We start from the raw sequence: 18,262 nt of genomic DNA, 5'->3' as shown, positions 1-18,262 counted from the left end.
CGATGAGTGCAAACCAATGGATACCATGTTAGACGGGTTGATACAAACAGAACCTCTCCTCCTCAGAGGGCAGAGGGTTGGGTTCCAGTGATGATCCAGTCATCCTCACACCAGTGGAAGGAACAGCTGACTACTGGACTTAAACACACATCTGCACACCTGGATGGATCCCTGCAGCAAGCAAAAGCTGCGTTTTCACCTCTGTCTACATCATTCACACTCAGGAACTCACTGACAAGGTGTGGCATCTCACACGGGCACCTATGAGAGCCCAAGGGTTGAGAGAGTTCAGCATTCATAAGTGGTGTGAATGAGGACCACATTTGCTGCGTTCACTGAGTTGGAATTTTCATCTTCATGCGCGGCATCTCCGTTTTACACAAGCACCACAGAGACCAGAATCAAAAGTTAACTGAGACAGCAGGAAGCTCCAGGGAGAAGACTGGATTCGCTTTTTCAAGCATCATGCAGTCAGATGACTTATTCATCCGCAAGTTTCGTCGCCAGAACGTGCGGCCACCTATTGCTGCCGTCAGCTTTGACCCCAAACGGGAGGCGGGCGTAGTGGAGTGGCCTCCGAGAAGGGACGGGGATGGAGCCGATGCAGACAGCCTCACTCCCAGCCGCGTGGGGTTGAATTTGCGATCGGTGGGCCGAGGCCATATCATGCAGAGGAGCAACAGCGATGTAACTTTGGGAGACTTGGATTCCTCTGGGAAAGCAGGAGGAAAGACCATCCGAGCAGTTGGTGACAAGGCCGGATCAGGGGCTCAGGGGGACTCAGGCATGCTGCTACGCAGAGAATACGGCAGCCTGTCATCACTTGAAAGACAGACTCAAACTCCAGAGGTGAGAGTAGAAGATCAGGGGCCTCTAAGTCCAAACGCCCTCCGTTTCAAAGACCCTTTCTTGCTTTTAGGACTGCAGTGCAACCCTCCAGAGCCTGATGGGTTCTTCCGCGGTATCATTGCTCCCACTGGAGACTCTACTAAACCTGCAAAGCCACCTAAGCCTGAGGGTCTGAGTAAAAAGTCTAAATCTACAGCACCTCAGATCCCTCAACCTGGTCCGTATGACAACCTGGGGGGTGGAGCATGGGTGAGGAACTTTGCCCACTATGATGTTCAGAGCATCCTGTTTGACCTCACAGAAGCAGCCACAAACAGAGACAGCATTGGACGCAAAAAGAATATAACCTCGGGGGCCTCAGCTGCTTCTCAGCTGCGCCCCCTCTCCCAGTCCACCCCGTCCTCACCTGCGCAGGGTGGGGGAGGCAACGGGGGGAATGCAGATGACCCCGAACAGTCTCTGCTGCTCGATGAAGGTGATGGAAATGACAACGAGCTCCTCCTTAGCTGTCCCCATTTCCGCAACGAGACAGGAGGAGAGGAGCAGGTGGGTCTGGGTCGGTCCCCAGGAAGACGGGGGCTCTGGTCAAGTCTGCGGACTCCAAACGATGCAGTTTCAGTCCTCGAAGAGCCCAGAGAGAGTCACGTCCAACTGCAGGGAAAAAGCAACTACTTTATAGAGCACGCCGATCTGGGAGCCCATTATTATCGCAAATATTTCTATATGAAAGGTACGTGAAACGCAACAGTGAGACAACTAGAACTCCAGCTTTCATTTTCATGGTTTTGAAGTTTGACTCATAGATTCGTTGATGGATAGATGGAGGCTTCTTACTTTGAATATTTCAAAAGTAGGATCACTGGTGCCAAATAGAATAATTTGATGCAGCAACAAAAACAAAGAAGATAATGTGAAACTTAGTTACTGAGTATTAATGATTACTTGTTTTATTTTGGAAATCATTGTGTGTGAGAATTTAAACATTTTAGTAGCTATAGACAGTGTGGAGAGAGGAAAGGAAGGAGAACGAAAGAAGGGGAAGGATATCAGCAAAGGGCTACAGGCCTTAGCTCAAAGTACTGCACCCACTCAACAAGTTACTTTGCACCCCTGTCTATGCTGTTAACAAGGATTTCTAAACCAAAGTTAAGGATCTTTGGTTTAGAAATTCTTGTTAACAGCATAGTTTGAGTGGTTAGTGCTGCTCTTTGTTGTTGACAATACTACAAAAAGAAAGGCGTGTTAAGTGTTATTTAGAAGTTTGAAAACCTTTAGGTCTAATATGACAATCAGTTTTGTTTGAGTGGTGCACTCGTAACCTTCTGTGGTAAAATATTGAATTAAATTGAATCTAATTCAGTGTAAAATTCCAATCAAAGTGAATTAAAAATCGCTACTTTCTGACCCAAACAAGTGACCTCCAATCCTATTTCTTTCGCCCTGAATTAATTACAGAGCATCAGAATTTCTTTGGAATGGATGATCGCCTCGGTCCAGTGGCCATCAGCTTCCGGCGAGAGGAGAAGGAGGGAACCAGTGGTGCTCAGTATAATTACAGAATCATCTTTCGCACCACAGAGGTAGACTTCCACTTCATTCCTTCTTCAGTTCCACATGATTAAAAAAGTGCTGATGAAAGTGTCGATGGTGGATCTTCTCCTCAGATGAAAACACTGCGAGGTTCCATCTTGGAGGAGTCAGTGCCGTCTGCTGCTCGTCATACGACTCCCAGAGGCTTGTCTCCCAAGAGACTGCTAGAGTTCATCATGCCTGAACTCAACCTGCACTGCCTTCGCCTGGCCTCAAACTCCCCAAAGGTCCGGGACACCCTGCTCAAACTGGACGAACAAGGGGTGAGTCATGCTACGTTTGGGATACAAGAGACTGCTGCATGTGCCAGACAGGAAACTTTTCAGGACACTGAATACTATCAAGCAGAATCAGCCTTTTCAAAGGTCAGACTGGGATGTTGTTGTTTTTACTGCTAAGAAGGTGAACACAAAATGTTATAACTAGTTGAAAATGCAGCTCATCTTGATGTGGCTTTTGAGAAAACTGGGTTAGTTTCAGTTTATAAAACATAGAGGATGAGCTCTTGCTTTTGCTCTTTAGTTTTCTTTTAACATTATTCATCTGCCTGAAAAACAATAGAAAGATTTTATTTATCAATTTCTGAAATGATTACAGAATATTTTCTTGTCCCCATGAGTTAAAACATTATCATCATTAAGGTGTAGAGGTCAGGAAGACAGTTTTTAAAGGACTTCTTGCCATTTTCTTCTACAAATGTTGAACAGTGTTTGAGGTAGGGATGAAGTGTGTGTGTTTTTAGTATTGATACAAAATGATTATGGTGCAAGCGCACTTTTTTAATTCACTTTATTGCAGCTCTGTTCATAGCAGCAGGTTAGCCAAAAGGAGTCGGCTTCCTTCTCTCCATCCCTTTTTTATGCTTCTTAAGCCTCTTTTGAAACCTGTCCTTTGCACAACTATGTAAGCGTAAATTTGGGCATGAATTACAGAGTGACCCTAGAAAAGTCTAATTATCGTATAAAAAAGCACACAGAGTTCACACCCGCACACATCAAACTGATACAATTTCACTCTCAAATACTTATTTTTCCCTCATTTTCAGTGGAGCCAGAAACAGCTGGTGGTCTATTGATCACCGTTATATTCACAACCCCCTCACGACTCATGTTTTGTCCTGGTCCATGTTGTTAATACAATGCAACCCAGACGGAAATGCTGAATGAACCAAATGATCAGCCAGCGACTAATAGTCAAACTAACATCGTTACTCAACACGTGTCTGCTCCACGAACCCATAAAACAGCTGTTTTTATGGTGAACGCTTCTAACAGGTTCTGTTGTTGAGCTGCTGATGAGGCATTCAACGGCAAAGGGGATCTTAGATTTCTAACCGTCAGAAAATAAATCAAATGAAAAACCAACAATCAGTCGGATTTCCCAGTTGGGAGACAAATCAAAGTACTGATAGTCAGAGCACATTAAGGTCGTTTTGTTTTTAAGTTAGTGAACTATATAACTGCTGATGCTAATTTGCTGTTAATAAAATAACATGAAGCAAGTTCAAATGAATTTTGATTTCCCAAATCCAATGTATGCAGCGTGATCAGAAAGTTGTGGTTAAAGATAAAAATGGGAATTAAATGAGTGTACTCTGAAGTGAGGTCTGGGATATAAATGTACCTTTCAATCTGAATTCCTCACTGAGTGAGGCGGGCAGGCCAAAACAAAGTGAAAACTTTGTAAATATGTCAGATTTTTTAGATGGTAGACACTTAAGATGCCTTAATATTTGCTTTCAGTGAAAAGAGATTTGTTTTCAAAGTGATTTGTTTCCCTTCACTGCAGGTCCACTACAATCAGCTTCCAAGGGAAGAAATAAACTATCATGCGTGTCTGTGTGGACTATATTAGCACTCAGCAGGCAGAGCTCATATAAAAACTCTTCCAGACATCATTTTTGAGCTGTCAATTGAGATAATTATATGAGGATGCTCTATGAAAATAGCTTGATTTTAAGTGTAAAAAAAAATTCAATTAGCAAAGCCCCATTAAATTTTGTATCTTTCTGTCTTGTGATGTAGCTGAATTTTCAGAGAAAAGTTGGTGTGATGTACTGCCGGGCTGGACAAAGCTCAGAAGAAGACATGTACAACAACGAAAGCTCTGGACCGGCCTTCGAAGAGTTTCTGGATCTGCTTGGGGAGCGGGTGCGGCTGAAGGGATGGGAAAAATACCGAGCACAGCTGGATAACAAGAGTGAGCTGAAACCGTGTGCTGCACACAGCTCTATTTGCAGCATCTTACGATATCACAGTGGCGTTATCCAAAGGCCATCAGTGTCTTACTGAAAGCCTGAGATAACTTCCATTTAGCCACATGTAATTTGAGTAATGCCTGCAAAATAGCATAGTCACTGCTGATTATCTCAGAACTGTGTTCCCTTCAGTGGGACAGATTTCAGCCTGGCTGTGACAGTATGACGACTGATTTCTCTGCCTGTCTGTCTCTTTGTGTGGTGTTTCTGTGTCTTGTGGATATACAGCGGACTCCACTGGAACACATTCCCTCTACACACGCTATCAGGACTACGAGATTATGTTTCATGTGTCCACTATGCTCCCCTACACAGCCAACAACACACAGCAGGTATGATTTACATAAACCAAACAGAGATGAGACACATTCGACCATGTCCATCTGTTGGATGCCACAAAATTACTCTCACATCTTTCTCATCTCTGCATCAGACTCTGAACAGCCTTTATTATCCATATCTGTTCAGACAGTCACGCTTTGGCAAAAGCTTTAAAAGAAAAAAAAAAATGCTTCTATACTTGACAACAAGCATGACATAGAAATCCTGCCCCCAAGTGTTCACTCCCACCAACAGGGTTTTCAGTGCTGCCTCACGGGCAAATTTCCTTTTCAGACATATGTGCAATCTGTGGTTTAAGCTTGTTTACTGTCATTGACAAACAAAATGAAAATCAGAGATTAAAGGTTTACATAAAACCAAAGCGATGCAAAGCGTAAATCCATCTTTTGTGAAAATCTAGTTGCTTTTTTTTTCAATCTAGTTTTATATGGCATTTTTTTCTAAACTGGAAAATGTTGATATACAAGTTTAAGAAAAATAATTGTTTCAAGTTTTTTTTGTTTTTAGTTTTGGAAAATTTATTTCTCTTCACAGGTAAACCTTTATATCTTCTATATCCCTGGTTTTGGTCATATTTAATGGGTTTTTATTTCTTTGAACTTTCATGCAACAACTTCCTTCACTTAGATCGACAGTTGATCTTAAATGTTTATGTACGCTGGAAAATTTCTTGTTTTTATAAAAAAAAAAAGAAAAGCGGCATAACAGAACGCATTTTTCACACAAATGTAAAACATTTAAAATAAACCAACTGATCAAAAAAAAAAAAAAAAAAAAAATTAAATATGCAACACAATGACTGCAACTAAATGCCACGTTTAATAGGTAATAAAGTTGCGATGCTTTACAGATGCTCATTTCTTTTTCTAACAACAACAATTTTAGTTTCAGTTTGTCCTAAAAACATTTTGCCAACAAGCTTCTAGATTGTGCATGGGATTTTATGCAACCTGCTGCAATAGAGCCGTAGCTTTCAGTGCACCATTGTTGTTCAGACTTTTCCTGACGGTGGACTCATTATTAGACCCTGACTTCCTATGTGACCTTTAATACTTTCACCCACTTACTTTTGGAATAAACTTTGTTGGTCAGGCCCTCTGTGGAAAACGGTCTTGAATTTCCTCCACTTGCACAGAATCTGTCTGACTGTGAGTCTGTGGCATGAAATCCTTTTATTGTTTTGATTCCTGCCATCAAACAATATATATATATATATATATATATATATATATAAAGTGTCATTTAGACCTCAAAATAAATTCGTACTATTATCTTAAGCTTAACTTAGACATATGATTCTCATTCTACTGACCGACTAGTTGCACAGTCATTTACCGGTTTATCTTGAAGAACCACATTGTTTGGTCACAAAAAGTAAGTATATGCATGGCACCAAAATGAGACAGCTTGGATTGTGTGATCTGGCAGATAAGCAGGCATTGAACTGGGCAGTTTGGTTTTATTTGGATTGTTGCCTTCTTATTTAATTTATATCTCTGTGTTTCTTTTTTCTCATCAGTTGCTGAGGAAGCGACACATCGGTAACGACATTGTGACCATCGTGTTCCAGGAGCCGGGCGCCCTGCCCTTCACTCCAAAGTCAATCCGCTCCCATTTCCAACATGTCTTTATTATCATTCAGGTTCATGAGCCCTGCACTGAAAACACCTATTACAGGTTTGGTTTGATTCCTGTGATACCATTGTTCCTACAACGTTGAACTAAAGCATCTTTTGATAAGCTGAAGTACATGTTCGATGTGTTATATGGAGACCAGTGTAAAGATTTGTGTTGCTATTGCTGCTTTGGCCACTTATCACGAACAAATGTGTTTCACTGCAGGAGCACTGAACACCCCCCCAGCACCCCGCACAGACAACTAGACATAGATTAAGCGTTTCTGCTGTATCACTCTCTTACTCAGTCATTCCTCTTTCCCTCTCTCTTTCTCTCAGGGTGGCTGTGACACGCTCTAAAGACATCCCATTATTTGGCCCTTTATTCCCTAAGGGTGCACGATTCCCTCGCTCACCTGCCTTCAGAGACTTTCTCCTGGCAAAGGCAGTGAATGCTGAAAACGCTGCAGAGAAGTCAGAGAAGTTTCGCTCCATGGCCACCCGCACGAGGCAGGAATACCTGAAAGACTTGGCAGAGAACTACGTGACCACCACTCCCATCGATTCATCCACCAAATTCCCTCTGCTCTCTCTTGGCGGCAAGCGCAAAGACAAGCTGAAGGGCGCTAAAGGAGCCGAGCTGCACAGTGCTGGGGCGCTGGTGTGGGCTGTGATGGTCAACAGCAGAGATGAATGGGAGGTGGGAGAGCACAAGCTCCCCTGTCTGCTTGGAGTGTCGGCTGAGTCGGTGGTGCTCATCGAGAGGTGCACACGCAGGGTGGTGTTTAACTGCTCCTGTCGGGATGTCATTGGCTGGAAGGCTGTGACAGAGACTAAGGAGGGGGGCCCGTGCTTGGATATCTTCTATGAACGTGGGGAGTCTGTGTCAATCAGTGTGTTGGAGAGTCAGACAGAAGACATAAGAGAGGTGGTGCAAAGGCTTGAGGTGGGTGTTGGCACCCACATTTGAAATTTTGAAATGAGCGGCTTCTTATTTCTCTGATTCAATCGTCCTGCCTGGTTTGTCCACAGCTGGTTACACGGGGTTGTGAGGCCCTGGAGGTCACCCCCCTGCGGGACGGAGTGGGGCAGCCCGGCTTCCTTATGAACGAGGAGGGCTTTGTGACAGACTTGCAGAGGTTCTGCTATGCTGAGAGTGGGGGCCTGCAACTTTGGGCTCGTGTGGTGCGGCTGTGCGGACACTCCCTCGTTCACCTGAGCCCTGAAGAGAGGACGAGGCTGCTCCGCACTGCGCACAAGATCCACATCACTGTTATCCCACCAGACGAAAACGGCAAGCCTCGCAGGTAAGGAGGAGCTACAAGGAGAAGTTGACATTAGGGTCAACAGGCATGGAGTGTGGCTGGACCCACGAGTATCAAAAAAGCAGCAGGGAGGGAAAAGTAGTCCCAGAGAGGTGGTAAAACAGTAAATGAGGAAGAGGAGGTCAGTGGGACAAGTCAATCCAGTGCCATTTCGAAGGCACTCAGAGGTCACAGCTCTCTTTACTGTTGATGACAAGTGCAGTCAGCTGGCTAACAACCAATAAATCCCTCTAATGATGTTTAATCACACTGGCAAAGACTGTTCCAACACAACCAGCCCTTTCTACGTGGCTGATACCAGAGAGAGGGCAGAACAGCTGGGGACAAAACTGTTTGGACAAAATAAGGAGATATTAAAATGGACATCCCTTTCGCTTCAGACAACACTACAAATCTGGCTGCATTAAAATCCTCAGAGAACAGCCAATATCTTTATATCTCAGCCTTGAGATGCATGCCTGTTACAATAAAATGCAAATGTCACAATGATGTCATTATTCAAGGCGGAAAGTGGGTTTTTTCAGAGAGATATCTTTGTCTTCAGTTACTTGTCAATCAACTTGAGCCATGAAGCCATAAAATGCTATGGTTCTGTTACTTACGGAGTGCACCGTTGTTTTATGCTCTGCAGGAGTTTCTCTGAGCTCTACCAAAAAGCCATCAAGGATGCAGAGTGCAAGCCAGGCGAGGATCGGTCAGGAGAGGCCTGGGTGCTGGATGAAAGGGAAGAAGAGGAGGAAGAAGAGGAGCAACAGGCGAAAGAGGATGAGCTGAAGACAGGTGGGGTCAGTGAGGTGGATACAATGGAGGAGCAAACAACAGCAGAAGGGGAAGAAGAGCAGCCGTGCCATAAAGAGCAAGTTGAGGCAGATCACGGCTCGCTACTCATGCCACCCAGTTTACCTTTGTTGAGGGCCACGTCTCTGCAGGACCAACCAGCCAATCACAGCCAGGAGAACAGTGCCACACAGCTTCCTCGCAGCCTGTCTTTGGAGAAACAGCTGACTTACACAGACACATGTGATGGGTGAGTGTTGCTAATACAACTAACTTTTGGGGTATAAAAGATCGTCACACAGGTAGTACTGTCAAAGGTACAGCTGTTGTGCAGTATGTACTTTATAAAGACCAGACAGGTACAAACTGCATATTTGATCTGCGTCGGCAATATCTTGAAGGTGTACCATCTCGGTACAATCCTTTGTACTCTGATACAGTTTAGTACTTTATTTTCTGAAGGTGCCGAAATGAAAAAATTACTGTGCAAACTCACATAAATTTCCAGTTTAGAATAATAACTAAGCCAAAGTGTATGACTTTAGACTGGAAGGAACCATGCAAACTTTAAATGTTACCAAAGTGCCACCATGCACTTTATAACTTTATATGAAAAGTTTCCATTTGTAGGGTGGACCTTCATATCTACAATAGTAATAAGTTTCATTTGAAAATGAATTGAACACAGAAGCACATTTCTATGTTTATCAAGATGTTACCAATTGCACTCGTCAACATGAAGGAGAATCTGCATCAAGGAAATGTTCCGTCAGATAGTAGTGAATTAATCTTCTCACCAAACAAGAGTTAGATTGTTAAGTTAATCATTTGGATCAAAACGGATGACAGGTATAATTATGTTGCATGTTCAGCCTGTTTCCGCCGCTGGATCAGACCAAACATTGTTTTGTGCTTTTTTCCCCATGTTTGCCTAATTGACAGGCACGTGTACGACAATGTGCGTGTGAAGGGGGAACGCCACATCTACGAGAATGTCGGGGACCTGAGGGACGCCACACCCGATCTGATCCTTGCTGTCAAACCCAAGGTTCCCCTTGAGGACGAGCAGGTGACAAACTGAAGAATAAGAACATCTGAGTGATTCTACCTCAACACTGCAACGTTATTTCCCTCTTTATCTCGCCTCTTTCTTGTCTGCAGTTCATGGCTGCTGACTTTGGAGATGACAAAGCATCTGCAAGCGACTCCTCTCTCTCATCTTCACGGCTGTCCTGTGTAGACAGAGCTGAAAGAAACTCCCGAGCCCTGAGTCTTCATAACTCCATCACCAAAAGTAAGTTCCTCCTCATTTCAGATACATCATGGGACATACACAGATTAACATACTGATTTATTGTATATAAAATATAAATATAGTTAAACTTAACTAAATAAATGATAGAATGTTACCCTGATCATCAGCTGGCACAGTTGCTTGAATACCACCAGAATAAAACAATTACATGTTTGTAAATCATCTCTGCCTGATTTGAACCACAAACTCCCTTTCTCAGATTTATCCTGCCTTAAAGCCCTCTCTTCATTATCCTCCCTCTCATCCCCCCATGCATCCCTTTTGTTCCCCTTCTTTTATGCATGCTGCCCCGTATTCTGCTAATCTAATATCACCCCTGTTCTGCTGCCACCCCCTGCCAGGGCTGGGATAAAAGGGGGACAGATGGGTCATGGGAGGGGTGGAGTTTAAGGCAGCCCCAAATCAAGAAACCCCTCTTCTACCATCTGCTCTGCCGCCACTGAGAGTATGAAACTCATAGTTTAACTGTCACAAGAGCCCCCATGGTCATCCTCTTATCAGATTCCTCTGATTTTTGTGGAAGCAATTTCTGAATCCTCTGGGTTTTTTTTTTTTTTTTTCATGTTGTTCTGCTATGTGAATAAAACGTACCAGAAACTTAGACTTAGTCTGTCAAAAATATAATCTAAACTGCTGACACACACAATGGACACATGCAAACATAAAACTGCCAGACACTGATAGTGTGGACAGTGTTTGGTGTGTTTTGTTTTGTTGCACACTCGTCACTCTGAATCTGTCTGGCGTCAACACAGCAGCTCCCCCCAGTGGAGTTTCTGTGGTACTGCAGGACCAGAGGGAATCTGGCAGCTGACAGCATCTGCAGTCCCCCTCATCTCCCCGGTTGCTGGCAATAGACTGTGATACAGTGTGCTGCGTATAGATGGGTAATAAATCTCAACTTCTCTCTCGTAGTTCTCTCAGAGACCACAGATTCGACGGAGGAGGAGTGGCAGTCCATTGCTGACCTGGCAACAGCCTGCCGCAGCATCCTGGAGGCTTTATCACGAGAGGGTGAGGAACACACACTGTGTATTTACATGCAAATAATGCAATGAGGGGGATTTAATGGTTAGCACAAACATCAACTCAAAGAAGTTTTCCAGATATTTAAATTGATTGTTTTTAAGATTGTCGTGTTTTGCCCTCTGCTGGACACTTTGTGGCTAAACATGTGCGTCTGTATTGATAACAGGGAGCGTATTGCTTTTCTGTAACAGTATGAGGGAAATTTTCTTACCTATTTTAATGTAGAAATGTCCCAAAGCTTAAAACCAGAATCTTCCAAATGTGGATTTGACTTTTTGACTTGGGTTCAGCTCTATCCACAACCTTTACAAGAAAAAATTACTACAAGCCAACGACCGAAGCTCAAAGGGGAATAAAATCCTGCAAATTTTGAAACCTTTCTTATAAGTTGGTTGTATAGTAGCACGGTCATACCCATGCTGTCAAACTTCTGCACATGTGGTGTACAGTTTTAAAGGCTGAATGCTTTTCTCAGAGTACAGTTGTGCTCATATGTATTTATACCCTTTCATTAAAGAAAAGGCTGAATTTACAACAGTCACTCAAATAACTGGAGACTTAAAAAAGGAACAATAACTAAAAATTTGTAAAAATATAATTTGGTAATATAAGACACTGTTTTTTCCATTTAATTTAGATGAAAAAGAAAAAGAAAAAAAAACAAATTGGTCCTGGACAAATTAGAGAACTTTTCTGTTGAACAGTGGGACAAAATACTTGTCAACAGGTGCAGAAGTCTGACTGAGAGGAACAGAAAACTGTAGTGGAAACATTAAAGGATTGTTCAACAAAAAATTAGTTTATGAGTGATGTAATATGTAATAAATTATATTATTTGTTTGCTTTTTAAAAAAAATATTTCTATTGAACCAGAATTAGAAAATAATGTAATGATATTCTTAAAAGTTTTATTTATTATTACTTTAGTCAATTTCAGCTTCTTTTACAGGCAGCTGTTTTTTTTTCCTTCTTTAATGAAAGGGTATGAATAAATATGAGCACAACTGTAGATGTCCCCTGTTTGTGTGACTGTGATGCATGTCTATAACTACTTTAAGTGATGATGATGTGATATTGTCCCGCAGATCGAAAAGCCGGAGACCCCTCTCAAGCAGGAGCTGACCAGACCGACGGCAAGCTGAAAGACACAAAGGACAGGTGGGTTGTCATGAAGTACGTAGATAAACAGCTCCGAAGAAAGCTTTAGTCAGTCGCTTTTCTTTGTCCTTTTTCTTCGCTGTGTAAGACCCACTCTTTTATTCTCTCACAGTTACTTAGCTACATCCAACTGTTAGAATCAAAGTGATGGCCTCTCTGCCACATACAGAGAGATGCCTTGCTGATTCAGTGGCGTGTCTGACTCACTGCCATGGCCATCCTTTTGTAAAACTCCAGATCCAATCCTTTTTCTTTTTCTTTGATACTCTTTATACTCCTTCGATTGCCTTATTTTCCTCTTGCAGGCCGTGGCTTATCATGCAAAGTCCACCAAAACCAATGTGAAGCTTGCCTCTACTCTGTATCTGCAGTCAGAACATACTGTGTGTCCACCTGCAAAGGAATGGTCACTATATAACTAGTGGTATTAATACCAGCTCTCATACAACACATTAAATTTGTTATTTCCTTGTTTCCCCCTTTTATAAAATGAACAAGCAAATTGAACAAATATTAAGACAAATCTATCAACAAATGGCTTTTTTTAAAATCAAAATTCTCCCCCAGAAAGTAGAAAATGCAGCACAGCTGCATGACCTTGAGCTTTAAAGATCAACTATTCAGCTCTGTCATCAAGCCCGCTAGAATAAGATCCTTTAACATCAGTGCTCTGCTGCTTTAATTCTATCAAGAGGCCATTTTTGCTGTGCTCTGCAGGGTGTAGTCATTATTTATAACTGCAGTCAGACAAAATGCAGCATGAGATGACTGCACTCAGTCAGAACGGCTTTACTCATCAGACATGGTGATTACTGTAAATTGATCTCAGGGTACCATATGTTTTATTAGAGGTAGCAGAGACAAAGTCTCTTGCTCTAAGACTGCCAGACTGGCAGACACCAATCATAGGAATTGAAAATTGTCCTCACCCTGTTTGAGCTGGGGCGAGGTTCTATTGTTATAATTATTACTAAGACATTTTCCAGTTCCAAACTGCACAGCTCTGGTACTGCTTGTGACAAACTACCACTGCTTGTCTTTGCTGCAGTGATTCTCCAGGACATCTGGAAGAGAAGGTATCACAACTGGAGGCCATGCTGAAGAAGCTGCAGGATGACCTGCAAAAGGTGCTTTGACTTCTGTGAATGTTATTCTCTGTGATAATGTTTTCATTGAGCTCCAGTAGAAAGTCAGCAGGTAGGAAAAAAAACATTTACTTTGCTCAGCTTCTGTCACTGGAGTGGGAAGATTTCTATTTGCTGAGCAGCTGTGCTGCCATCCATGCAACCATTTCAAGTCACTGATGATTCACTGTAGAGATGTATTAAGAACAAAAAAAAACACTTTAAAGCCATTTATTTATTTATAATTTTGTGTACAGAAACATATTCAGATTTTTTTTTCTATTATTCCAGTATCATATTTTTTTCATGTATTTATGAAAACTCCTTTAAATGCTGTTTTTTTTTTTTTGTTTTTTTTTTGCACATTTTCACCAAACATAAGTCTGTGTTGCTCTGTTTATCTTCTCGTTGATGCCACCAAATGCTGTATGTGATCGACTCAAACGCATCTTTTGAACATGGAACTTAGCTGCCTTATAAAACACGATCCTCAATACAAAGTCCACTTGCTTTTTCAAACATATTTCATGACTTTATTTGGTAGATTTTAGCAACTATGAACTACATACAAGTGGACCTTGTGTTGATTTATTTTTTTCTGTTTTGCCAGTACTGTCTCTGTGTATGTCTATGTATGTAAAACAAAGCATGATATTTCCACATTTTCTATTCTGAAGTCCTTGAATAGGACTGCAACTATAAGTATTTTCGCCATTGATTAATCGAATGGACATTTTTCTCAGCCGTCATCTCTGAACTCCCAAAGCTAATGATAGAAACACTTAGAGCTGAAACGATTGGCTGATTGACAGAAACTTAGGTGATCATTTTGACAATCGGTGATCAATTTACAATCCTTTCTGTAAATTAATAATTTAAAAAAAAAAGGTTCATTTTTAAATTGATGTCAGCAACATGTTTCAAAAGGACAGCAAAAATCTTCCAGCTTGGTTAATCATCTCACTGAGGAGGTTAGCTGGTGGCAGCAGCATTAGTGGGAATAAAAATGCAGATTTTAACATCTAAAGTGCAAAATATTAGTAAAGCTATGGATTGTCTGGAAAACTTCTCTGTTTTTAGAAGGGATTAATAACAGAGATGATTCTGTAAATAGCTACATGGGCTCAGGAATACCCGTGACAACCAGTATCAGTTCGCTGAGTTTGTTGCATCTGCAAATTCATTTTGCAAAGAAAAATGTCAATATGCACATAACCTGCATACAGTCTGTAAAAGAGTTCAAGTGCTAAACAGGCCTACCTGCAGTCCAGACCTGTTATCTGCTGACAACAATTTGGTGTATCATAGAATAATAAATATAATATTGTTGCTCATACTGTTGAGATTCAGGTTGAGATTAGGGATTCAACACAACTGTAAACCGCTACTTCTCCAAATTTACTAAAACTTGCTGGTATTAAAGTAAAAATTTGCAGAAAGTTTACAATAAGATTCAAATAAATTTTTGTCATTGTGTCTTTTTCAATTTTATTTCTTTTTTTTAGAGCCAGAGCTTGTTTGTAATGGGTGGGAGGTATGAGGTTGTATGGTTCTACTTCTCCAATGTGACTATTTGCTGCTATTCTCTGTTTTATAACAAAAGAGTCAGTCTGAAGGTATCATCCTGGATTGTGGGACTTCATGATCGTGTTTCCATTAGTTTTGAAAGTTTTCAATGGAAAAATAAACATCAGACTGTTCAATCTGGAAAAAATTCGTTAGTTGCAGCCCTATTTTCATTGTAAGTGGGAAGGTGCTGGCTCATCCAACCAGCAGCCCTAATAGCACTGATTTTAATAAACGATATGCAACAGTAAAAATCCTCAAATGTTTGGTTGTTTTCACCTGAGAAATGCGTTCAAGCAAATCTATTTTGTCAAACTGATGATCGGTTCATTGACTAATTGTTTATGATCAGTTTTAGAGTGGGTTCTTCTTCACTGCTGTGTGCTGTGCATCTTCTGCACTTTGAGTTGTCCTCTTTCACACTGTGTTTATGTGCATCCACGAGTTTCCTTAAAGCCAGCACTGTACCCGCCGCCGTCCTCCTTTTCCTGCCACAGCCATCTGAGCGACAGCTTTTTGTTTTGTTGTGTGCCGATGTCTTTCAGGAGAAAGAGGACAAGGCGGTGCTGCAGGCCGAGGTGCAGAGCCTCAGGCAGAACAACCAACGGCTGCAGGAGGAGTCGCAGAGTACAGTGGCCCGCCTCATCAAAGTCACAGAGCTGCTGTGCAACGTCAACAAGCCCTGTTAGCCTCACTGCGGCACGTACAAAAAGAAATCAGCAGACTGATGCAAATCCCACAAAGCGCTTCTACGCTCACAACGATCTTTTTGATTTCGTTCAAGCATAACTCCAAGTGTAAACACTGACAGTTACCACAGTTACTGTCCTGCAGCATGGACCTGCATGCTGATGAGGAAGTATGCAAAAAGTCTTAAAAGAAGGGGGGGACAAAAGAAAAAAGACATTATCAACATGACGTTCACTGACTGACCAGCACAGACAGCTGGGCCTGTGAGATTGCTTCTTAAAGTGTGTATGTACATGAATTTGTGTGTATGTGTGCGTGTGTGTGTACGTGTTTTCCTTGCTTACAATACTTGATAAGTCTGGCTGAGTAGTTCTTACATAAGAGGACACTGTATAGTATGTTTGATGGTGTTTCATACAAAATGCCAAAATGACCAAAAGTGTGTGTATGCATATGTATACACACACACACACACACACACACACACACACACACGCAAACGGTGTCACCAATAATATATGTACAGAGTAGTGTCACTTTCCTCTCTGCCAGGCATTTAAGTGTGGTTCTGCCTGGCACTGATAGGATAAAAAAAAATATAATGAATATTGTGACGATAATAAGCTTGCAGGCAGCTTCTACTTCAGAAGATGTAATGATGCCAACTGACTCACCTCCGAGTGAGTTCTGTTACGCAAGGACATCATGCTCTGAAATTTTGTTTTTAAGGAGTCACAATCGAGAAAAATCTAATAAAAACAGCAGTCACTGGAACTAAAAGGTTAAAAAAAAAAGAAAAAAGAAAAAGGAATTGCTTCTCCCTGGGAGTATGTGTGTAAAGCAGAACAAAACAAAACAACTGCTGAAAAGGGTTATACCTCTCCTGAAGACACAGACTCTGGCAGGAAAGAACTCTTTCTACTTTCTTCCATATTGCCTGTAGCTGTTATCTTCTAACCTCACTATTGTAGCAGCCATACTGTAGAAGATCTCCACCTGCTGGCCTGAACCACAAAATGCCAAAAGGCAGCTTTTTCTTTCATTCTTTTTTTTTAATTTTTTTAAAATTTTTTTTATTTTTTATTTCTTTAAGCTGACGAAATAGCTTTAGATGTGTGTGTGTGGGGGGGGGGACAACAGGCTGCAACTGACAGTGAAATACAGAATACTGTATTTTGAAATGTTTTGTGTGTTCAGCAGATGTCTGCAGTAACTATTTGAGGTTGTTGTTTGCGATGGCTTCAGAGTGGTAGCGGTAGATGAAATCTCACCCTTCCACCCTGATGTGTGTTTGTGTGCATTTGTGTGTCTTGCACTTTTCTTCTTTTTTGTGAACTCAACACTGGACATGGCACATACTGTACTTCACTTAGCCTGCCCAGGTTATGTCCGGCTCTAGAAAATAAGGTGGATAATATCTTGCGCCCCCCCTCCAGCCTCCCCTTTACCAGCTTACCTCACCTCTCTGTGTCCACTGCTGACTGCATCAGAGACATTGCATGCTCAGAGGAGTCGGACTGCTTCTCCTTAATGCCAATGTAAAATAGCCTGGGCAGCTCTCCTGAATCCCACTGACATCAAATACAGCTGACCACAAACTAACCACCAACAACAAAGTCTGAACTCATATGAAAAAAGATGCCAAACGTCACTTAGAGTATTGTTTCTTGTACAAACTTCCTCTTGTAACTTTCTTTTAGACTCACTGTGAATACCTGGTACCAGCATATTAAGATACGGTATATACAGATTAAATTATGGATCTAGACTATATCAGTATGTGGAGATAATGTGTGTACAGCTGAACTGTTCCATGTTGGTGTGCTAATCATAGCCCCTTGTTTCATCTGCACAGCCTGAAGGCCTCGTGATTTAAACAGGGGGAGACGCTGGTGTGAGAAGACCTGTTTTACCGTGTCTTGTATATTTATTTAGATTGTGGGAGGTTGTTCAGGTACGAGAATCTATTGAGCAACTTCCAAGCTCCCTGCTGTATGTGTGTATGTACAAAGATGTAACTTATTACTCATGCAAATGTGGACTTACTTGTAGCTGTTTAAAGTGGAGAGAAAAATGTAAAGATGATAATGTGAAATAGGGCGGGAAGGAAATGTGGGCTCGGTTATAAATTTTTGATTTCTTTTGTAGACAACTAAACAAATATGATAAAACATCAAACTGATACCTGAAACATAATGTTACTGTAGGTCGTATTCTTGCATATTTGATAACGTCTTAAAACACCATGAGGTATGCCTTAATGAGCAAATCTACTATTTCAGAATGGATGGTCATACTGGCGTTATGTGAAGGCTTATGTTTCTGACTTTGTGCCTACCTGATAATGCAATGTTTGTCAACCCGGCTTAGTGATTTCTTTTCTTTGCCTTTGGTTGCACATACTGACTTATAATTATGACTATTGTTATTATGTTGTGGAATATGAAGGATTTTCTAAGAAGAGACCATCATAACATCTGGTCTTTCATCAGTCGTGTGAGGAGAGAGAAAAATGATCTGATGCCACGTGATGTGAAGATCAGATAATAATAGATGTGTTGTTAATCTCGAGCATCACTGAAGGTTCACAGCTCCTTGAGTACCACAGATTGTCAAAAGAACCA

General features: G+C 41.6%; 1 protein-coding gene across 1 annotated transcript; it reads left to right on the top strand.

Moving 5' to 3' along the window:
- Positions 1-465: 465 nt before the first annotated feature.
- Positions 466-15,637, top strand: sipa1 (signal-induced proliferation-associated 1; the record flags this gene model as incomplete). The annotated part of the gene is made up of 15 exons (XM_079247418.1): positions 466-1,579; positions 2,305-2,429; positions 2,514-2,702; positions 4,464-4,638; positions 4,925-5,028; positions 6,558-6,715; positions 6,994-7,600; positions 7,687-7,961; positions 8,611-9,006; positions 9,699-9,825; positions 9,918-10,050; positions 10,987-11,085; positions 12,186-12,258; positions 13,307-13,385; positions 15,494-15,637. 15 exons carry the CDS (start codon positions 466-468, stop codon positions 15,635-15,637), a joined length of 3,798 nt encoding a protein of 1,265 aa, XP_079103544.1.
- Between the last annotated feature and the right edge of the window lie 2,625 nt (positions 15,638-18,262).

The sequence above is a fragment of the Telmatherina bonti genome (assembly GCF_933228915.1).
Source record: "Telmatherina bonti genome assembly, chromosome: 10".
NCBI classification, from domain to species: domain Eukaryota; kingdom Metazoa; phylum Chordata; class Actinopteri; order Atheriniformes; family Telmatherinidae; genus Telmatherina; species Telmatherina bonti.
Note: the sequence above shows the minus strand (reverse complement) of the source record. Positions and strands in the feature narration are given on the sequence as shown.